At 35.7% G+C, this 24,224-nt stretch overlaps 1 protein-coding gene across 2 annotated transcripts; it reads left to right on the forward strand.

Moving 5' to 3' along the window:
* Positions 1-626: 626 nt before the first annotated feature.
* On the forward strand, positions 627-22,318 carry LOC120333887 (uncharacterized). 2 transcript variants are annotated; one of them, XM_039401277.2, is made up of 18 exons: positions 632-1,645; positions 2,341-2,424; positions 2,637-2,723; positions 2,928-3,091; positions 3,551-3,686; positions 4,423-4,540; positions 4,870-5,048; positions 5,350-5,589; positions 6,308-6,424; positions 7,351-7,471; positions 7,906-8,046; positions 10,284-10,433; positions 16,040-16,180; positions 16,995-17,360; positions 20,380-20,483; positions 21,111-21,243; positions 21,631-21,777; positions 22,005-22,318. In XM_039401277.2, exons 1-18 carry the CDS (start codon positions 1,615-1,617, stop codon positions 22,198-22,200), a joined length of 2,655 nt encoding a protein of 884 aa, XP_039257211.2. In that variant the 5' UTR covers positions 632-1,614; the 3' UTR covers positions 22,201-22,318. The 2 variants fall into 2 exon arrangements, 1 of the variants encoding a protein (XP_039257211.2); XR_005568318.2 differs by lacking the exons at positions 20,380-20,483; positions 22,005-22,318 and having other exon boundaries at positions 627-1,645; positions 21,631-21,771.
* Positions 22,319-24,224: the final 1,906 nt, after the last annotated feature.

The raw sequence follows: 24,224 nt of genomic DNA on the forward strand, positions 1-24,224 counted from the left end.
TATCTATATGACTAGATAAAGGATCGTTAAAATTAAATAATATGCAAGAATCATATTGATAACAAAATGTATTCTAATCAATTTTAATATATCTAAAACAAAATCTTCATAAATATTTTTTGTAAATTTACAATACATGAAAATATGTGAAACAAACTCAGGTTTTCCATTACATAATACACACATTTCATTCCCTGCTATTCTTCCAATTTCTGGCTTTTGTTTTCAATGGCAAGATATCCCAGAGTAATTTATAGTTAAAATCAGTATTTTTAATAAGTAAACGAATAGCTCGCAGAGCCATATGATTCACATGGAGCACAGAGCTATGATCGAGAGAAGCCGTGGTTCGCCATATATTTAGGCCTTCTTTTCGGCTTTCTTCTCCCCTTGGATAAATATGTAAATCCCATGTTATATCAATTGATAAATACATAAATAACCGCACTCCTCTCGGCGACTGGTTCATATTTTGTTCTGTAGATACGTTTTCTGTCTAATAGATATGCATTCCCAATAAGCATATGCTCATGGTTGTATGCTTTCAGCGTACCATACTTCGAAACCCAAAACTAAATATGTATTGAGGAATTAAAGACCTCAATACGGCCAATTTCGCACCCGACTCGGCTGAAGCAAGGGATTTTGGCAGCGAGCAATGCGTTTTCTTAATATGCAACGAACCATTTAGCTGGACGACGTAAAAAATGCAGGGAAAAATGCCATATTGAGCAAATCTTTGCAAGTTTCCACTCATTGTATATATCAGGGATGGCGAACCACTGACCCACGGGTCACATAGTGACCCACCACGTTTTATTCGTGACCCGCCAAGACACAAATAAAATACTAACTTATCAGTGATAAAAATTTGTTTGGTCTAGTTCGGAAGTGCATCCATCTTCAGACTGTTTCACGGGTTATACGAGAACCAGATGCTACTTTGCATTTTATTAGCTACTCGCTTACAATGTCGTTGAGAAAACAAAATCTTTCAGACTTTAAATAAAAACCTAGAGATCTGAAATAACAATGGAGCAGTGTGAGAGTGCCTTAAATGTGGTTGAAAGCTGATCGAAAAATATAACTTTATCAAAGTCGATTCCCTCCTAACTCTTTGTAACAGTAAAATAATTTGCCGTATCATCCTGAACGTTTTGGTAATTCATATGCATGTTTTCGTACTCATAATTTCATAAAATCGAGTGCCATAAAAACTCCCTGATAGAAGTACTGCATAAGTAAAGCACAAAACTACACCAACAGAAGCTTATAGGATTTGTTTCAGAAGTTACCTATAGATAAAAACATAGACAAATATTCGTAACCCACTCTCTTCTGTTCCGCGATAAAAATATAATTTTTGACCCAATCACAGGAAAGGTTTGCCACCCCTAGTATAAGTCATCAATGGTAGAACAGATATCATATTTCGCATAGAAACCTAGTTCATGAAAACGCGCATCGATTGTCTGCTTACCACTGGACATCGCCGTTATTCTGCTAGCCTAACATTGAGGTACGGTACGTAACTACGATTGTTGGACATTGCTGGACGTCTGTTTTTCGTGTAGGCATATAATAACCATCGTGGTGTGACCATACACAAAAGCAATGGAAGAGCAGTCAAAGAAATCTGGTGCCGGTGAGTTATTTTATTAAGTTTTTGGCTTATGGTTAATTCTGTAAATCGACTGCCGTAACAAGGTAGGCTAGATTCGTGAAACAATACGTAGACTACCGGTACGCAATGCGGCTAGAGCATGCTGTTAGTGTTATTTATAAGTGATGTAGTACTGTAGTGTACCGGTACCCCACTACCGGTACAATGTTGTCTTGTGGAAGGCACGAAGTTCAGCAAAAATTTCGGAAATGTCTTTTCAGGACACCCAATATATTATGGAAATTTGTCACTTGTCAATCTCAGCCATGAAAAGACTCGGCGGTGTTGCGCATTGTGCTAAGCGTTAGGAATACGCTCGCCACCGCATCTCTGATTACCCTTCATGGGATCGCAGGTTCGAATCCCATTCGGGGATGATCATGTGCGAGAGGATTGCTGGACTCCTCGCAGGCGTAGGGTGGTTCACGTAACCGCTGGTCGCTGGTCACGTAACCTGGACTGGTAACCGGACGAGAGGCCGTGGTTTGCCATATGATTAAGTTGTCTTATCGGCTTTCCTCTCCCCCGGGATAAATATGTAAATCCTATCTATCATTTCAGTCTTACTAGTTGGATGTTTCAGTCGAATACTGTATTTTGTTTCATTGAGACGATTATCTGGCAATTTGAGTTCGATATTTTAAAAAATAATACCGATACCCTATCTCATTTTTCAGAGCAGAAGAAACTAATTGTTGCAGTTATTTTTCTCTTGATTGTGATTGGCATAGTCGTAGCCATACTTGCGCTCCTTATGCAAGGTAATTGTAGTATATTTAATCAAAGAAGATTTACCTCGAGAGCCGACCAGGGAAGTGATTCTTTATTCTGGATATCAAATATTTGCCTTAGTGACTGTCTTTTTGTGATTCATCGCTCATGCATCATAAGTTTGAAAACGAATATGTAACTTATATGGCAATATTTCGCATTGTTTGATTGAAAAATATATATACCGTAATTGATTTCTTAGGAGATGAATCGATTGATCCAAGATATTTCCAAAAAGCATCATGTGAAGTTGAAAATCCATCACCAATAGAAACAAATGCTTGCTTGAGTAAGTTTCTTTATTATCCTGAATATCGTTTTCCATGTCAGTCGTGTTTATAATCTCATATTTAGGTTATTTCTCTTCGTTGCACATATATTTACATCATTTGTTATTATATAAGCCCAGATCATTAGTTACATTTTTTTAATACAAAAGTTGGCTTCATTGGACTTGGGTTGCAAAATACAGCAATTTGTAATTTGTATCCAGGGGTCAATTGTACGTTTGTTTCATCGGTTTGTGATACTTCTTGTCCATTCGACTATGAGACTGATCCTGTAACTAAATGTCAAATTAGCTGCGAATGTGCACCTTCAGGAATTTATCAAGGGGATATTAAGTTTGTTCCTCAGCAAGTCAAAGCCATGTCTGAAGTAGGTATTGTGTTGCACTTACGTACCAAATAAACAAACAGTAGCAGTTTGTTTGTATTCTCTCTCAATTTCCATATTTTTACTTTCTGTCGGAATTAGATGAACTAGTTGCATGTAATTTATCACACTCATTGTGTTCAAATAAAAAAAAACAATAGCTTGCGATAAAATTTTTGTCCATCCGTTTGGAAAGAAAATTATTCTTAAGCTTACAAGTGGGCTAATTGATATACAAAATGGATGCTATCTTCAAATGTGAATTCTCTATCGGGTATTTTTGAATTTGGATTGAACATTTTCCAACTGCAGTTAGCAATTCATAAGTGTAGGCATTTTATTACTTTTCAATTCAGGCATTGATGGCAGAATATTAAAGCGTCGAATTTTATTAATTTGTCGAGTTTATATGCTTATCTATGTTAATATTCAATGGTACTGATTGTCAAACAATTTCTGTAGAAGTACGGATATGTCGATGAGGACGATTTTGATCTTTTTTATGGATCCAGTAAATCTGATACTATATTATGGAAAGAAAATGAAGTTAATGGAAGATATCAGATTGGATATGTTTACGATTCTACAATAAAGCCATGTGAGGTTTCATTATATTAATATATTATATTATATTATTCATTATATATATGTATCATCAATTTAAGCTATAATATTGAATTCGATTTTAACAATTTGAATTGCTATTGTATATTTTATGAAAGTTTTATTTTATAAAACAACAAGGTATTTATTTTATAAAACTTGTATTGTGATAAATTTCACTCAGCAATATTTGGAACAAGTCAAGATTTTATTTTAAAAGGATTCTAATACATCTTAATTTTTTTTCTTTTTAATTTGGATTGGCGTAATTAAACTGAATTGTTTCGATGCCTGAAAAACATATATATTTATTGTTGATGAGTTTCTATGCCGAAAACCATACAAGTCCTAAAAAGAAAATTATTTCAAATTGTATCTTGAAACAATGCTAATAAGTAAACACATTTAATATTTTGTGCAGTTACACATGGAAAACAGGACATGCAACCATGTTTTTTTACTCACAATCTCACATAATACCTTGTTGCGACATTTAGCCTTTTTATTTACCATAATTCAGTGAGTAGAAGCGCCTGATAATGCAATATATTTTTGAAACAATTGAAACTCCCCATTACATTTGGAATTGATTATGACCGTAAAAACTGAAAATTTCCACCGAGTTTGAAATGTCTTGCGACTTGTGATATATAATTTGAATGTGCTGCCCAAGAAACTACTAAAACTTTTTATTGAATCAAACACTTCTTGTTTGTTGCATTTGGAACAAGCTGTGGCAAAGAACATAGAAAAAGCTATGAAGTTGATGGCAGAAAGTATATGTATTGATTTTGTGCCTCATACAAATCAAGAACATTACATTGAGTTTGACACTGCTGATGGATGTTCGTGAGTATCAATGAGATTTTGTCAGTAGCCAGTAATTTTCATCAATGCTTTGACATAGATGTTCTTATTCATAACTCATGAATTGTCACCAAACAACTTTTAAATGCCTATGTGTTCATTCAGAAGTGAGGATAGTTTGTAGTCCAATATTTTTTTTGCTTTTCATCCTTACTTTAGATTCACAGTATATTTTTTTACAGAAATAGGAAGTTTGTTCAAAAGCAAAATCATGCACATGCAGAAATAAAAGAGATTTCTGTTAATCTCAATTTCTTCTATTTGTATATACTAAGTGATTTATTAAAACGAGTATGCATTCTTTTATCCAGGTCTAATGTTGGATTAGTTAAAGACTCAGAGACCCCGCAGAAAGTTTCAATTGGTCATGGATGTGATGATTCGAGAACTGTTCATCATGAGCTCAAGCATTTGCTTGGATTTGGGCATGAACATTGTAGAGCTGATAGAGATGCGTATATTACAGTGAAATTGGAAAATGTTAGAGAGGGTAAGGTTTCTCAAGTGTTTGTAGAATATTGAATATGCTCAGCATAGATTTTTTAATTGATAACACTTTATTCAGTACAGAAACGAATTTTAAATCAGAGCTTTTCTATACAGATCTGTTACAAGGTCATAACAGTTTTGCAAAAAAATTATCTTCTGGGTTTTATTCTCGGTCTCTTGACTGTTGTTTTGTGTTTATCACCCTGTTCATCCTCCCCTTTAACTAAATCAAAAAAATTTCAAAATTGAACAGTACTACTTCAGAATGACTACCCTAATTTGTATTTTGTTCCAATTTTTAGGTATGGAAAACAACTTTGTTAAAATAAAAAAAGAAAATGCTGTAATAAGTGGAGTACCTTATGACATCACATCAGTGATGCAATACGAAAGTGGATATTTTATGAAAACCCTCGGAAGATATACAGTGGTGGAATATGGAACGGAATTACCACTCATTCTAGATATGGGGATAAGATATACCGAATATGATGCATTTGAAATTAACCAACTTTATGGCTGCCTGGATCCTGTAACAACCGGTAAAAAATTGAGAAAACAGGTTCATCATACAGAAAACAACACACACCTTCTGGTCTGCTTATGACTAGGGCTGGGCATTTTCGAATATCTGACGAATTCAGATTCGAATCGAATCTCGAATATTTGGAAGATATGAAATTGTATGTAACTTTCTTATTATTTTTCTTATTATTTTACATAAATTACTGAAAACGTAGAATACATTACTAACAATAAAAAAAAACACGTTTTCATTAAACCCCCAATACAGAAAAGAGTCATATTACAGAATTGCGTTAAAAAATATGGCTTCAATGAAAAAAAATGAGAAATTTACCCCGACCATTGGCAGAAAGAAAAAAACAAGATGGCGGCGATTAGAAAATTTGCTCTAAACCAATTCGAATAATTTACTATTCGATTCGAAATGCCCAGCTTTACTATGACCAACCATGATTCTATCAGTTTAGTTAGTTGATAGTCAGTACAATTCATTTCAATGTTTTGTCACCAACCAACCTGTGATATTGAAGGAGTTCAGCAATCTATCCATGCATAATCATTTCCCACGACGATTCAATTTGTTCTTTTACACAGGATAGCCTATAAGACAGAATGATATGTTTTTAGTTTACTCACGTTTAGAATTAATGGCTGTGCAGACTGAAACATGCATATTTCACAATCACAACAGCAGTTCAAATTTGTATAAATTGCTGATGCTTCATTGATCTTTAGCAACATGGACTGAATGGGGTGATTGGTCACCTTGTGATGCAACTTGTGAAAAAGGAGAAAAATATAAATATAGAAGATGTGAAAATGCTGAAGGAAAGCATGTCATTGGATGTCCTGGTATTTATAATTATGATAAACTAGAAATTTTCTAGTCTAATAATACCAAAGCAAGCCATTTTTTCAGATTAGAATAGAGATAGACAAACATGTGTGATCAAATATCAGAGGATCATCTTATCATTCAAAACCCTGACTCATTTTCTTGTAATATAAATTAGGGCTGGAAAGAAATATATATTAGGACACTGGTTTTCAACTTTCATATTCTTAGTTCTCCATTTTTCTATACTGTATTTAAAATTAGAATAGGCTGAGGACAAAATGCTAAACAGGCTATCCTCAGTCTGCCTAATGCAGTGCAGCTGAAAGTTGAATGCGTGGTTTTGTTTGTTTCGTTGTTTTCCACCAACAATGTTATATTGTTAGCAGATAATTGCTACAATTTGTTATGTGTAAGCCCCCTACACCAAAAGGGTTCATGTGAATGTTTTGGTCTGATTACTTTACCAGACACATGTAATCATTGTGCCATTACTTGTTGTTACTTAGTAATTATTACTTGTTTACATGTGGTGTGTGTGTGAGGGTGTTACTTTGGTGATGGTTCACTCTAGTTTTTGACAGGCCTGGATAAGGACCTGTATATGTGTATCTGCCTTGAGGGCAAATAAACTTTACACTTAACACTGACACTAACTCAAATTCCTTTCTATTTTTTGAACTGGAACCGATGAACTCTCGTTGACAATATGGTCAATGAATGGATGGTTTTAAACGTAGGCCCCTAATGTAAAATTGGTAAATTTAAAGTTAAGAAATCATAGCTATGGTCATTGGATGCGTCCCGCTTTGAGGTCACAAAAATATGGTAACCCTAGATATACAGTATATCAATGTTTAATGAACAGGTTGTGTGACTTCTATTTTGTGTACATTTACGATCCCAGCACGCTGATTTTGTCACCTAATCTATTCATTCACAGGAGAACCTCTTATGATTGAACCTTGTTCTATACGGACATCTTGTCCACCAAATGATGTCTGGAAAGAATGGGGAGAGTGGGGTGAATGTGAAGTCTCAGAATTCCAAAGCTTTCGAATGAGGTGTATAAACACTTACAACTTACAAACTCTAGATATTGGGTTCAATACCTGTGCTAACCACCTATCTCACAGTGTAATATGTTGTACAGTCTATGCTGAACCAGAAAAAAAATTCAAAATTATTCTGAAGGTCATAAAATCGCTATATAATCGTGAGCAGTTTATTGTGGAATAATTCAGACTATTCATCAACTATCGATTGACTCGATTTAAAACTCGTATGACCTGTGGTTCGGTTCATATGTGACTTATACTCAATACTATCTTCTAGCATAAGAGTCACAAGGATGTACGTCAAATAAATTTTTCATCAATTCTGTGATCTTTTTCAACTTCCCGATTATTATTCTTAGTTAAGGTCTCAAGGCGGTGTTTTGATTCAACTTTTATGATGATAAAAATAATTTACAATTCCATGTCACATTTTTGATTAGGACACGAGCATGTGCTTCATTTGACGGATGTACTCAAGGGATTGGAATTAATGTAGAAGATTGTCCTATGGAAATTGAGTCTACTAATACTTGGGGACCCTGGAGTGAATGCTCTAGTACTTGTAATGGACAAAGAGCAAGGTGAAATATTTTTTGTATATATCTCTTATCCTTAAACTTGGAGTACACTTTGCAAACAATCTGAAAAGTATTGATTTTTATCATAACTTTCCTGCATTTACAAAGTCGAACACATTGAATATTTATGTATAATGTATATGTATGTTTTCTGTACGTGAACATGTTAGATTTTGATTTGTTAGGATAGGATTTACATATTTATCCCAGGGGAGAGAAAAGCCGAGAACACAGCTCAATGATATGGCGAACCACGGCCCCTCGTCCAGTTACCAGTCCATGTCGGGTATGGCATTAATTTGTCAGTTATTTGGTTTTGGAAGTATGGATTGATGGTGTAGGAAGCCGTAACCAAACTTCGGTTACATGAACCACCCTACGGAGGCTAGGAGTCCGGCTCTCGCACATAACTAATTCAAACTTGCGAACCCTTGCAGGGTAATCAAAGGTGAGCTTATTCTTGACGCTTTGCACGATGAGCCGCACCGCCGTGCCCGGGTGTTTTTCAGAAGGAATAGTGGATCCTTCTGTTTTGACCACCTACAGCAGGGATGGCGAACCTTTTTCAATGAATGGGTCAAAAATTTTATTTTCATCGCGGAACTGAAGTGAGTGGGTCACAGATATTTAATCAATGTTTGTATCTATGAAAAACTTCTGAAATCCTATAAGCTTCTGTAGGTGGTGGTGTAGTTTTGTGCTTTACTTATGTAGGACTTCTATCAGAGACTTTTTATGGCACTGGATTTTATGAAATTAGAGTACGAAAACACGCATATGAATAAACAAAAACGTTTGGGATGATGCGGCAAATTATTTTACGGTTACAAAGAGTTTCGAGGTAATTCAACTCTGATAGTTGTATATTTTTCAATCAGCTTTCAAGCACATTAAGGCACTTTTACACTGCCCGATTGTTATTTCAGATTTCTAGGTTTTTATTTCAAGTTTGGAAGATTTTGCTTTCTCAACGCCATTGTAGGCGAGAAACTAATAAAATGCAAAGTAACATCTAGTTCTCTTATAACCCCTAAAACAGTCTGCAGATGTACTTTCGAACGAGACAACACGTTGCGAGAAATGAACAGATCAATTGCATTGTTGTGTCATAAACGATGTCAGAGCCAATAGCTGAATAACGATACACAGCGATGCAAACATGCGTCCATACAACATTAGGCGTTTTGAAAACTACCATAACGGCACAGAAATTAACAATTTAAATGAGCGATCGCAGCCCTGACTGCCCAACTGACGGTACATTATAATAGTTTAGTTATTGTTAGATTACTTTAAGGCCGGTTTTATCAATTTTTATCACTGATATATTAGCAGTTTATTTTTAAATTTTATTCGTGCCTTGGCGGGTCACGAATAAAACGACATGGGTCACTTTGTGACCCGCGGGTCAGTGGTTCGCCATCCCTGTCCTACAGCATGACAATTTTGCAAAGTTTATACCCCAATAAATACAATACAATACACCTACAGTAAATATAGTCAGCAGTATTCATTCAATGTTCCATGATTTAGAGACATTCATAGGAATGTGGTCATTTTACAACTAATTGTATTTAAAAACGAGTTACAATAACATCCAATAGGGTGTTGTGCATCATGCTAAGCGTTAGATATACGCTCTCAACCACACCTCTGGTTATCCTGCATGGGTACGAATCCCATGCAGGGATGATTGCTGGACTCCTAACCGCCGTAGGGTGCAAAATAAAAGTACAAAAATAAAATAATTATCGTCGTTATCGTCACCCAAATTTGTGATTTAGAGAGATTAAACACCAGTGTAAGCGTGTTTACGGCCATAAATAACACGCTGATAAAACAATCTGCGGTTTTAGTAGAAGGCAATTGCACGCGTTATTGGTTACTTTTTCAGTTTTCACAATTCCGTGCAAGTACAAAAATAAAATAATTATTATTGTTACCGTGCACAAATTTGTGGAAAATTTGTGATTTAGAGAGAATAAACACCAATGTAAAGGTGTTCACTTGCACGCGTTATCGGCGACTTTTCAGTTTTCAAAAAAGGGGTGGAGGGGGTTCCACCCCGAACCCCCCCCCTGGCTGCGCCACTGCCCACTTGGACTGGTAACTGGACGACTGGACGAGAGGCCATGGTTCGCCATAGAATTAAGCTGTCTTATCCACTTTCCTCTCCCCTGGGATAAATATGTGAAACAATATTTGAATGATTTTAAATAATAATTTATCTTCTGTATCAGACAAAAACTGTGTAATGGTGAACCTTGTCCTGGTGGAATACCGTACTATAGCTTTTGTAATACTGATTGCGGAGTTCTACCTCCAGCCGAGCACGCAATATGGAGTCAGTGGACGGAATGTTCTGAAACCTGTGATGGTATACACAGCAGGTGATGTTTGTTTTTCTTTTGAAGTGAATTTTCTGAGGGCAATGTCATGTATACTCAGAGATACCACTCTGAACAATCGCTCAAGTGCTGTGAGCTAGGAAAACTAGGGTTACTCGGCAGTATATGCCGATTGATATAAGACATGAACAAATACATCAGAATATTCTAAATATCAACTCCATTATGATAGTAGACATGATTCATATTGGAACCTGTAATCAATATTTTCAACCTGTCCGATACTTTCCTATGTAAAAAGCATATATATATATATGTATTTCGCTATTTGATTAAGATACTCAATATTTAATTTAATTACTCTAATTATCTGTAACATACTCAACACATGAATATGCCGCTCAAAATAAAAAGCAAAAAATCTCAAGATCGCAAAACTGCATCAGAACCAACAAGCAATTCCAATCCACCGGATCCCGGTCTGTCACCAATAGTACCATCTTCACCTGGTTCATCTTCCTCATCCTACTCAGGTCGTAGAGCAGAGAAACAACTGACACCACCTGTTTCCTCTTTATGCTTGACAAAGATTCAGGAAAATATTCAAAATAACATAGAAATTCAACTTCCAAGCATCATTGCTCGATGCATCTCTGAGAATTTTAACAACTCATCAGGGTATTTACCCTTGAGCCCAGTATTAAAAAATATTATGGACAATCAAAATCAGTCCTTGACGGGAATTAAAGATGAACTATCTGTCATCAGAGAGTCGCAGGACTTGCAATCTAAAAAGTTTGATGACATATTAAAACATCATATAAATATGGATGACCAACTGAAATATCAAAATAAAAAAAGTTCAATGCTTAGAAGAATGCATCCTGAATCTTGAGGATCTTTGGTATTTATCTGAACACACTGAAGACCAGGAAAGGTGCTCCAGACTCGAAAACCTGGAGTTTCATGGAGTCCCACCCTTAGCAAATGAAAACACCAACAAACTGGTTTTAGAGATTTTAAAACTCACCGAGGTGAATATCCAGCCAAGGGATATTTCTTTTATACATCGCTTCCCTACAAAAAGTCCAAAAAAAAACACCCTCCTATTATTGCTCAATTTACTAACCGAAGAATTCGACATCAGATTTTCGAAAACAGCAAACGATTAAAGGCTGCTTCAAACACATCTAATATTAGGGACACGTCTAAAGTTTTCATTTCCGAAAACCTCACTAATAGGAGCAAAGATTCATATTTTCAAGCAAAGGCGCTAAAAATAGATGCGGTTAGGCGTACCTATGCACCTTCAATGGAAAAGTCCGGATAAATAAAAACAGAATAACAGATACTCTTGAACCTTGGATGAAGATGATCTCCAAAAAATAAAATTGGTCAGACTTTTTTAATAACCTTCATTTTTCTTGTATAATTAGTATTTTCCATGTCTTTTGAACAAAAATATGTTCAATATGTCATTTTTTGTGCTAACCCAATTTTTTTATATGCTGCAATTTGTGTGACCTCAAATTTCATCCTAAATGTGTTGCCCCATTGCTCCACACAACTTTAAACTATATTTGTGAAGTGTGCCTTGTTCCAAATTCTCATGCCTTAGCTTGGAGCAGTGGTTCCCAGACAGGCCAAAATCAGAATCGGAGGGATGTTTGCGTGCCTGATGAGTGTAGCGCCCGAAAGTGCGCGGCGATTTAGCTGTGGTTCAATGGATCCACCATTGTTTCCAATAAAATGTCTGTTTATGGAATCTAGTTTCCGTTTGTGTTTTGATATCTCCAAGCTTTTTTATGTGGTTGATAACTAAATTACTTCCATATGTAATCCTAATACCGGTGTGTATAATTAATTGAATTGTTACAAAAAACACATGCCCAAACTGTGATAATCACGTAACACACTAGGACACAAACAAAATCTTTCGAACCCTATTCTCTCTGAGCTCGGCGGGCCATTTTAAATTGTTAAGCGGGCCGGAATTCGCCCCCGGAGGTGTTTGGATTTTTATACGCCATGATGTTTTATTTATTGAAATCATTGAGCTTAGACTCAACTTTCCCCATTGTGAAGATATATGGATCCAGATCAATGAATCCTCATTCGATAACCCCAAAGAGTTCATTGTTGGAGTTGTTTTCAAGCATCCTAGAAACAATCTTTCCGAATTCATGAAATCAATGAATTCACTGCATTCGGAATGCCCCTTTATGATCTTAGGGGACTTCAATATTAATTTACTATCCAAAGATAATTGTGTATGCTTCTATCGCACCTAGCCGTTCCTATCATAACGCGCCCAACAAGAATACCCTCGACATCACATACATTAATTGATCATATATACACGAATGCAACTGAACGCTGTTCCTCATCTTTCATTATAAAACATGATATATCCGATCACTTTCCTGGTAAGTCAACATTTTCTTTTCGAATACAACTTTCCGCAAGACCAAACCTTGCATGAAAGAAAAAAATGTCCCATTTCCATGAAGAAACATTCAGAAATGATGCTCATGGAATTTTATTGACAGAATTGTTCACAGATAGCTTCAATGAGGTGTTCAACATTTTATGACCCCACTGGAACATTTCACTGGACCTATCTCCATTTTATCATGTCTGGCAATTGTCTTTGAGAAACATCTGTATTGCAGATTAGGTGATTTCTGTGATGAGAACAAACTAATAAATAAATGCCAATTTGGTTTCCAGAAAAATCACTCAACAAGTCATGCCATAATTGACCTCATAGAATATATCTATGATAAATTTGAAAATGGAGGGGATGTCTGCTGCGCCTATTTAGACATGGAAAAGACCTTCGATACCGTTAGTCATAGCATACTCCTTCGCAAACTTAGTCACTATGGAATTTGTGGTTGCGCGCGTGCCCTCATCAATGATTATCTGCAGGGCAGACTCCAATTTGTCAAAGTTGACTTTCACCGTTCCCAAGTTCTTCCAATGAAGCTGGAGTAATCCAGGGTCTTGCTTTGGCCCATTATCATTCGTACTTTTTATAAATGACATCTCTCATTGCTCTGATTTGATGTCCAAATTATTTGCAGATGACACCGGTCTTCTCAGTAGTTCCCAATCTTCACTAAACCTCCAAAAAATGTCAACCTAGAAATGGAAAAAACTTATAATTGAATGCTATGTAACAAACTCACCATCAATATAAAAAAGTCTAAAGTAGTCCACATAAATAAGCCCAATCCCAACTACGACAAAACTTTTCTAGAAATCAATGGAAACAAACTCGAGTCTGTGCCTTCATATAAATATCTAGGTTTAAACATAGACAATCGCCTACAGTGGGATGTGCACATCAATGTAGTGCAAAAAAAAATTTCACGTTCGGTGGGCATCATGAGCAAACTTCAACATTACACAGACAGAAATACACTGAAGATAGTCTATTATTCTATTTTTCAAATATATATCCAATATGCAGTTGTTGCATGGGGTTCAGCCTCCAATTCAAAACTAAATCTTGTTGAAGTTTTACAGAACAGGGCTGTTAAAATTCTCAATAGACCTACTGCTTATATTAACATATCATGTATCACGAAACTGGTCTCCTGAAGTATACCAATATTTATCATCTAGAAATTTGTAAATTGATGCACCAATTCCACAATTGTTGCCTTCCAAAGGCATTCAATAACTACTTTGTCAAGCAAAGCAGTCTTCACAAATATGACACTAGATCAGCATCTACATCATCACTGCATGTGCTTCGCCAGACTTACACTAAAACTCAAAATTCACCCAAATATATGGGTGTTATTATGTGGAATGCTCTCCGTGCCGAAGTACGAAGCATGTCGTACCAACTTTTCAAATCAAATATGAAAAAGAATTTCTTGTCGACTTACTTCGAATGTTTGTAACAACCCGACCAAGATCTTTTGTTGTGGCTGATTTCATAACACCACCTGAAAAAATAACTTGTGAAAGGTTGTCGAACCACCGCACTGACCTACTGTAGTAGATGTTGTATAATTACAATAGCTAATATATTATGTCTGATTTACTGCAACTAATTTTCTCATTTTCATAACACTTGTCTCTTTTTATGGAAAACGTTTATTACTGTATTTATTGGCCTTTAATCAGTGAATAAGTTCATATTCGAATTCTGTAGTTGAAACAATGCCATGAGCAATGACACATGGTATTTATATGTTCAAAAGCAATTGAAACATGTACTATTAACAGCTGTTGGTCTAGCACAAAATATTGTTTTAATGAACCACATCTACATTGATGTACGGTATTTCTGTACGAGTGATTACCACTGCAGCAATGGGTACCGTACCAGTATCGGTACTTCTGTACTGTATCTCGTTTAATTTAGTGCCACAGATATCTGGTCTTTTTATTTAATGCTATAAGATTTTATTACCTGTTTTCTCTATTATTTCCACATTCCTTTCAATATTTAGCGGCCAATACACCGCCTCTGGATCTAATTGAATGCCAGTGTTACGCCATCAGAATCTGACGTTTAATGCGCATCACAACACAGTGCAAGTGACTATAGTCACTTTGGATACAGTCCACTAATGCCATCTCCATGGTTACCAAGTTATTGGTGTTCGATGTCGTCTTTTGTTTTGTTGAAGCGAGCGACTGCTGATTATAGCAGATCGCCTCGAGATATTGTATGTATTTTTTTCTCAATTTACTTATACTTAGTGTGACTTTTTCTTTATAACATAGTTCTTAGACTTATTTTATAGGTGCTGTTGCTCGATAACCAGTACTGGTTTCTCGCGTCTCCTATTTATAATTTGTATGTTTGTGCCTATTTTAAGTATGGTGAGATATAAACTACTGATTACTGAGTGTTAGCAATCACGCTATCTCCAGCCATGTACACATATCAGCATTTCTAACTTTTGTTTACCCAGTTAATAGGAGAATACTCTACGAGTTGTCCGGTAGGATAGGATTTACGAACCGGTACATTTTATTCTGAAAACTCAACTTCCGAGCTTACAAATCAAATTAGATGGCGAACCTTGGGTGTCGCTGCTCGATAACCAGATTTGGTCCCCTGCGGCTTCCCTTCCCCAGTAAAAATGAGTGTTGAATTTTATTTATTTTTCAATTTTGTATGTTATTTTATTTTTGCTGGTCGGAAAAAATTAATTGTTGTAATGAAATACAGTTTGTTTACCAGTTTGTCTCATATGTGCCGTCAATAACACTATTGAATGATTTTGGCAATGGGAAAATTTATTAAATTGTAACAAAAATGAATTTGGATGTGAAAAAGCGTGTGATAATAATAAGGGCGTGTCGTGGAATGGGAAAGGGCAAGCAAAATCGAAGTGAGTGATCGGCAGTGTGTCTCATCTTTTACAATAACGTGAGGTGCTCCGAAGGCGCTCTTGTGTATCTTATTGTAAGAAAACAGTTATAATATGAGAAACTATTAACCATTTGTTCGGGCTCAACACACTTTTCGGAAATGATAACTCTGTATGGCGGAAACAACATGTATTTGAATATAGACAAAGGGGGGCGACCCCAGGTCTCCGCGCCTGCTTGGTACAATATGCTAATCACTGCGACACATTAAATCAATATTTTCAAAATTTCATATATTTTTTTTGCAGGCAAAGATTGTGTGGAGAAACGTTTTGTGAGGCGTCGTCTCCTGTGAAAGAAGAATGCAATGTAGGAAGATGTGGGTATAGCGATTGGATGTGGATGACTTGGACAGAGTGCTCTGCCACCTGTGAAGGAACCCAAACTAGGTTAGCATCAAATTCTGGTATTGGATAAGTTGACAGGCTAATTATATGGTGAACCATGTAGTCCAATTCATGTGTGGTAAAGTGGCCAGTTGCATGGACAGTTATGTTTAAGGAAGCAGCACTCACTTGTGGTATGAGTTATCCTGCACCATTTTTCAACGAAGTTTTGACCTACAATAAGCTCCATGTATTTGGATAGGATTTTTATATTTATCCTGGGGAAGAGGAAAGCCGATAACATGGCTTAATCATATGGCGAACCACGGCTTCTCATCCGATTACAAGTCTACGTCAGTATGGGATTAGTTGTCCAGTTATTTGTTGAAGTCGTATGGAGAATAGTCCATATATAGGATAGCCGGCGAGGAATCCATCCATCCTCCACCACAGCGTTCTCAAACTTTTTTTGCACTGGAAAACCTACGCTTTTTAAATTAAAAGGTAAAATTGGTGGGTGGTTTCCAAAAAATTTAGCTTATGGTACCGTAAATTGAAAAGTTTACTGTAAACCAGAGTTGAAAAATTAGGCCGTTAGTTAACTGTTAACAGTCGGCTGTTTGTCGCTAGTTGGGAGAAAAATTAAGACCCAGAGACCAATTTAAAAGCAATTTCAATACCTGTACGACTGCGGAACACACTGAAGAAGCTGTTCCGTGGAAGACAGTTTGAGAAACATTGCTCTACCGCAAGATTATTCCCAAAGGATTTAAACCTATGAACCAATAGACAGTAATCAGGGGTGCAATGGCAGGTATATGTGCCAAACGCCAAACCAACAGAGATCCAATATTTTCAATTATTTTTATGAATTAAGGCGTAAAGTATGCGACAGGGGGAGGAGATGTTCAGACGATGAAGAGTCAAAAGAATGTAATTCTAATCCATGCTCGGCAACTGCAGGTTCATCATATTCATCAACATTGTACACAACAACAACACCTGGGTCATATTCATCAGCATTGTACACAACGACAACAACACCTGGATCAAATCCATCAATGTTGTACACAACGACGACAACACCTGGATCATATCCATCAATATTGTACACAACAACAACCCCGGGATCATATTTATCAACATTATACACAACAATGACAACAACAACCCCACCTGAAAATGCAGGAGATTGGGGGCTTTGGTCAAGTTGTTCAGCTACTTGTGATGGCACGAGGGTCAGGTAAGTGAAATAATAAAGTATAAATATTAAATGTTCTATATTGGAGTTTACACTGTTTATATAAAAAATATAGGAGCTGAAAGAAGTTAACATATTATATTTCTGTTTGCAGACAGGTGATAGTGAGCTATTTCTATAGTTAAGTTGTTGAGTTTTATATTTAAGATAAGGTAATGATTTATTTCAGAATATTTCATTAAATACATACATACAAGTAATGCAGTAAGTCTAAACAAACAACAATAATCATGAAATATAATCGAAAAGAGGCGGGCAAGACTTCAAGGTCGACCGACGCCTAAGTAGGGGTGGGCAAAATCGAATATTTTTTCGAATCGAATAATTCGAATATTTTTAACGAATACCGAATAGTAGAATAACGAATATTTTTTACACACAACGGGAAGTCCATACTCCCTTTGTAAATTATTGAGATACAAAGCGTTTTTTTACTGGTTAATTTCGTCATAATCGCTGATTGTTTTTGTCACCGTGACCGTTTTTTGCGGCTATATATAATCTATATTACCGTCCTTTCTGTTTTTTGCAAGTATTAATTCTTTCGGGTCGGCGCACATCGAAGTTTATATTTCGGGTTTACCCGTGCGTTCACGTCGACAACAGCTGTTAAAACCATTGAGGATTGATTTCAAACTCAAATTAATATTATTCTAATTTTTATCATTTGCGTTGGCTTTCATATCACTTATCAACGTTTGTAAATTTACCGTCACAATATTAAGCGAACGGTAATTGTATTATCGATAACGGGATGCAGATATTTATTAAGACAATACCGTAATTAAGTTTGCTATGCTTTTCTATGGTGTCTATGTTACTTTACAGATAAACCTCGCAAAGCTGCGATTGCGTCAATCCCGAATGTTGATTTAAAATAGTGACTAAATAATTCGACAATAAATTCATTTCTACATGGCCATACGACCAGATGACGTTAATAAACAGCGCTTCTTGAATAATTATTTACATATGCGACCTATTGCTGAAAAAAATTGCGCTTTCGTACTTTTGTGCCCAATAGATGGCCAGGCGCTAATTATAACTAACTCTTCCAAGTTCCGACGTTTTCTTTCAAGAAACCCCGCGATCATTATATCTAATATCGTTACCGAGTAATACAAAATTTTATTTACGGAATTTGCGAGTTCAATTTTACTTCTCTTGACGATTTTGATAATGTCACGCCCTATTTATTGGTGCAAAAATTCTCAAAATATAACGAATGTAATCATTTCCGATGATACAACAATTCGTGAACGAGACAGTGCGCGTTGTTACATCGAAATTCACGATTGATTTTACGTTATACTCCAGTTCACAATTTGTACACTTCACCCGCCATGCATGCCCGAGTGAAAAGTTTACATTTTCGAAACATTATAGCTAATATCGTAACCTAGTAATACAAAATTTTATTTACGGAATTTGCGAGTTCAATTTTACTGCTCTTGACGATTTTGATAATGTCACGCCCTATTTTTTAGTGCAAAAATGCTCAAAATATAACGAATGTAATCATTTCCGATGATACAACAATTCGTGAACGAGACAGTGCGCGTTGTTACATCGAAATTCACGATCGGTTTTACGTTGATTTCTACACTCCACCCGCCATGCATGTCCGAGTGAAATTTTTACATTTTCGAAACATTACTTGGTCAAGAATGAAAGGGATCACTGAAGAATTAATTTGAAAGTACATTAAAAGCATTATGTCCTGCCATTTCTTTACTGGTCATAGCTTGTTCGTGTTATACTATGTATGGTTTAATGCGAAAGTTATTTCAACTTTTAATTTTTGTTTAACAAATTTATGTTTGGTTCATGCATGAAACGGCAATCAGACGGAGTTTAAAATCTGGGATATTTATTTTAAATACCTCATCTGATTGGACGTTTCTAAATTTAGGGAACGGTGTCGGTACCTTGTTTGCAAAATAGGGAATTGAAATGAACGATTGAAACGCAAAGAAAACAAATAGCACCACAACGCGAAGACGATTTTTCAAATTTAGCGCTTTTGTCTGTTATCGAGCGTTGTAGGTGAATTCTCGCGCAATTCACGATCGGTTCAGAGACGTTCTGTGTCTAAGGGAGGCGGCGCAGATCACGTGGTACCCGATATTCGAATAGTAAAATGCCATTCCAATAATTTAATATTCGTTCCGCTATTCGTTATTCGAATATTTTGCCCAGCCCTACCCCTAAGGAGAGTTTCTTGCAGGAGACGACACTCTTCTAGAACAGGCATCACAATTGCAGTAGGGAGAAAATAAATTCGAGTTTTAAGCCCGGTTGAGAGGCCTCAATAATCAATTTCCGAAAATACTATTGAAAATACTCCGGCATCATGAAATTTTGCCACTTGAGTGAGAATATTTTTTTGAAAGCTAATCTATGTGATTTTTCATCCGAGACTATTCCCAAATATTTTATAGAACGGTACTTGTTCTCTCTAAACTAATTGTGCCATTTCTAATTTAAAGTTTTCGAAACTTATTTTTTTTGCCAGACCCCAAATTTTTTTTTTCGAATAGATAAGCGACAATTTATTTAGTTTCAACTTTCAATCAATGGTCGTCAATTTGCTTCATTTTCAAATTCATTGCATGTTGGAGATCTACATTATTTGTGGCAGAGTTAAGCAGAGCTGTATCATCAGCGGATGGCGTGGTATAAACGATGTAGACTAAAAATTATAGGGCGCCAAGAGTGCTACCTTGTGGGACTCCACGTGATACGTATGGGAAGATTTATAACCATTTGATTCAATGAATTGTTGGCGCTTTGTTAATTAAGATTTAATTCAATTGAGTAATCCATGTATGCTGTAATGGGACAATTTGTATACTAAAATATTGTGGTCAATATTCATTATCTGATAAATTTTCAATATTGATTCTTTCAGTTTGACAACAGCAAGTTCTGTAGAATGTGCAGTATTTAGTTCATAGTAATCTGATGATTTATGAAGTAATGGGATATTTGTACTATGCAGACAAAGAGCATGTAGGACATTCTGTTATAACCCTGAGACAGAAACAGAGAATTGTAATGTTGGATTGTGTAGCTCAGACAGAGGGGCAGATGGAACAGATGAGAGTGAGATTTATGGGATAGAATTTACATATTTATCCAGGAGGAGAGGAACCACTCTCCGGTTTATTGGTCCAGGCCGGGTATAGGATTAGTTAGCCAGTTATTTGTTTTCGCAATGGACTTGATGGTGGAGGAAGGCGTAACCGACCAGTGGTTACGTGAACCACCCTACCTTATGTTATAAGTATAGTGGAGTCATAAGTTTTCACTTTGTGTTTATAAACCTGTTAGTAGTAGTTTGTGAATTAGTATTTTGTGAATTTCCATGAAGCAAAATTGTATTTAATCAAGAAAATATTGGATCGTATTCAAGGCGCACAAGTCAGCTGTGTGCAAATGTTATAATACGTATCAGGTATAAAAAGAATTCGAGGATCTGTGAATATTTTGTTAATACTTATAGGTAATGCTAAGAGGCCGCAGTTTTTTGACAATTTTTGATCCGCATGCTTCGTAAGTATAACTTTGTATCACCCCCCCCCTCCATATTATAGATTGGACACCCCTGGTTTAAACTATTGGAATTGAGCTTCTTTGTGGTTTTAAAGGGGACTATATACAACGGTTCAGAAAATGATACATATATTGAATTGAAAGTCTCTCATTAACATATTGTCAATTTTTTTTTAGATACGAGTTTGTTTGATGTAAAGGAAGACAGTGTACCAAACCTATGTGGTGGGGCAGGTAGTCGGTGGTATTTTGGTGATTTTAATGGGGATAGAAGAACTGATGCAGCTTGTATTGAATTAGACGGAAATGTGTAAATCCTCTTATTGTCTATTTTTATTTAATAAATTATCTAAATAAAAATCATACACACTCATTTATTCTCACAGCAGTAAAAAATTATTAAGAGCCCATTACCATGATATTCGAAGACAATAGCCAACTGACTATTCTTCAAAAATGATGAAAGTTTTAAAATTAAGAAATTTGTGAATTTCACTTAACATGGATTCTTTTGTTGTCTGGTGTGTACACTGAATGAGGTCGTGTCACGCCTAACAAGTGTGATGACTGAAAACATTTTCTTCATTGCCACTTATTCCTAATTTATAAATTCTGCTCTGCACTGAAGTTTGTATGACGAATGATATAAGTTGTATCAGATTTTTCTACGGGTTGATAACACCACCTAATGTTTCAGTGCAATTGGACATACAACAACTTCTGGTTTAATGACTAAACTACATTGGAAAAGTCGAATTTCTCCTTGTGCCAGTGCGGATATTTACTTGGGAGACGTTAATGGGGATGGAAAAGATGATTTTGTTTGTAAAGATAGCGCAAGAAGGTTATCATTATATCTTGTGTTTTTATCCTGTCAATTTTTTGGGCAAAAATGAGATTTCATAACCAATCGATTCTTGATTTCAGGAACAATTCAGAATATTTTCATCTAATAAGTTGCTCTTTAAACCTTTTGATAGCAAAGCATGTATGATTGTACTGTAATAGCTTTGGGTGTTGGCAAAGTTGCATGACATGCAATATGCGCTCATATCTTATTTTGTCCAACAGAAAGCTAATCATCAGATATACAACAGAAGCTGGCGTGTTCGGAGACAAAGAAGTTGATGGAGGAAGCTTCTGCACCGATCCTTCAGACAAATTATTTGCATTAGACATAGATGGAACGAAAACAATGGACCTACTCTGTCATTTTGCAGATAATCATATAGAATTGAAGCTAAATACAAACTTTCGGCCTTACTAGATTGTTCCGTATTGGAATGCTGTTAAAGATAAAAAGCCATTAGGAAATAATGATATGAGGTTATTTAGTAGCCATACTACTTCCGAACTTTTATATATCAATATATAATATTATTCAACAGTGGTTTTATTTTTCACTTTACCAATCAAAAAAAAAGTTTTAACATTAAAACTTTTGGGTAACAAAAAAATGACAGCAGTTGGGAAGGACTGATTGCTCCATCATCGAGCTTACAACACCTCCATATAAGCGAAAAACAATGATAAATAAGGAACAAGCGATGTTAGCCAAATATTTGTTTTAGATGCATGAACTCAATGGTGGAGGAAGTCGTAACCGAACAGTGGTTATCACGCTACGGCGGTGAGAAATCCAGTCATGCTTCTCGTCGAACTCTTGAGTTGTGCTCGAACCTGGTTCTGAATCGCGTTAGAACTTGCATGAAGGAATCGTTGTTTTGTTTTAGATTTTTCCTGCTTTTAGTCACATGTGTGAAATAGATTCAAATACCAATCAGCTACATAAAACGACTCATTGTCTAACTTATATCAATATGCAAAAACGAAGAAATGGTTGTTGTCAAATATAAAAACTATAGTGTTTCGCCTATAACAGGAATTTTACTTACTGGTTCGGTCTTTAGATTTTTCTTCGCTCTGGCTCTCGTCATACCGTAGGCACAGCCCCAGGGGCGGATTAGGCCCCTTTGGTGCCCTAAGCACTTCGAGACTTTGGTGCCCGTTATGTGTAATTTAAAATATAAATACAATACTGTATACCATATAAGTATATTATCCATCGAGAACAACACTAAAACATAGCGAACATTTTTTAGTATTCTAACAATTTTTAAATTTTGATAGACAATTGATGAATTTTCTCAAATCCCGATAACTAAACGTAACACATCTTGTACATTACAATATGAACCACACGAACGTTAGTGGAAATGAAAACAAAACTAACAAAGAGCTAGTTAGAGACCACATGTGAATAAATACAATACTGTATACCATATAAGTATATTATCCATCGAGAACAACACTAAAACATAGCGAACATTTTTTAGTATTCTAACAATTTTTAAATTTTGATAGACAATTGATGAATTTTCTCAAATCCCGATAACTAAACGTAACACATCTTGTACATTACAATATGAACCACACGAACGTTAGTGGAAATGAAAACAAAACTAACAAAGAGCTAGTTAGAGACCACATGTGAATGAAACTGCTGGAGCACAGTTGAGAAATTACTGTCGAAATTCATTGAGTAAGCATCAATAAGTTTTTGAGAACACTGCTAATACCAGTCCTTGTCAACAGATAAAGAGACATTTGGTTCTAGCGGTACATCATTAAGTAAAAACATATCTCTGCAATTTTACTTTATATCAATCATCTTTTCTTCATCGCAGACACAAAATTATCAACAATTGCGTAAAATAAAGTGACAGGGAAATTTATCTGGGGCATTCAAATATAAATCTGCTGCATCTCCATCATAGAGCAAATTGTTTCTGATACGTTTACGAGTTGTAACTGCCTTGCAATTCACACCTGGTAGCATTTCCTTTGCTGCTGCTTCACATCGTTCAAATTTATCTCATGGAATTTCACCTAATATGACACAGATATGCACATGTTTGTTTTGAATTATTTTATGAAAGTTCATTCTAAAACGATAACATGAAAACAAATTCTAGCTCTTGCATATGTATTACCTGCAGTATTATTCGCACCTTTGTTTTTCCCTGTATATTTCAGTGCTTCTATAATTTTAAGAAAAATTTTTTAAAACTGCACACCATCTGGTATCAGTGAGGGATTTCAGCAAAAATCAATTTCCAAACCAAAAAAATCTTCCATATCAAACCAATCCCGACTTTGTCGAACACTATAGATGTCCGAAATGCGATAGCGTAAATTTTGATGATGCCGTCAGTATAACTTCGGAGTGAAACCAAATCGCATTAGACCCCCAAAAAAATAAATAGCCTAGTTCTAGCGGAAACAACAATC

This window comes from Styela clava, chromosome 15 (assembly GCF_964204865.1).
Source record: "Styela clava chromosome 15, kaStyClav1.hap1.2, whole genome shotgun sequence".
Lineage (NCBI taxonomy): Eukaryota > Metazoa > Chordata > Ascidiacea > Stolidobranchia > Styelidae > Styela > Styela clava.

Coding starts and splice junctions, on each gene's coding strand:
- LOC120333887 (XM_039401277.2), top strand. CDS start 1,615: ATGGAAGAGCAGTCAAAGAAATCTGGTGCCG. Junction 10,434..16,039: donor TGTGATGGTATACACAGCAG/GTGATGTTTGTT, acceptor TTTTTTTTGCAG/GCAAAGATTGTGTGGAGAAA. Junction 16,181..16,994: donor TGTGAAGGAACCCAAACTAG/GTTAGCATCAAA, acceptor TTATGAATTAAG/GCGTAAAGTATGCGACAGGG.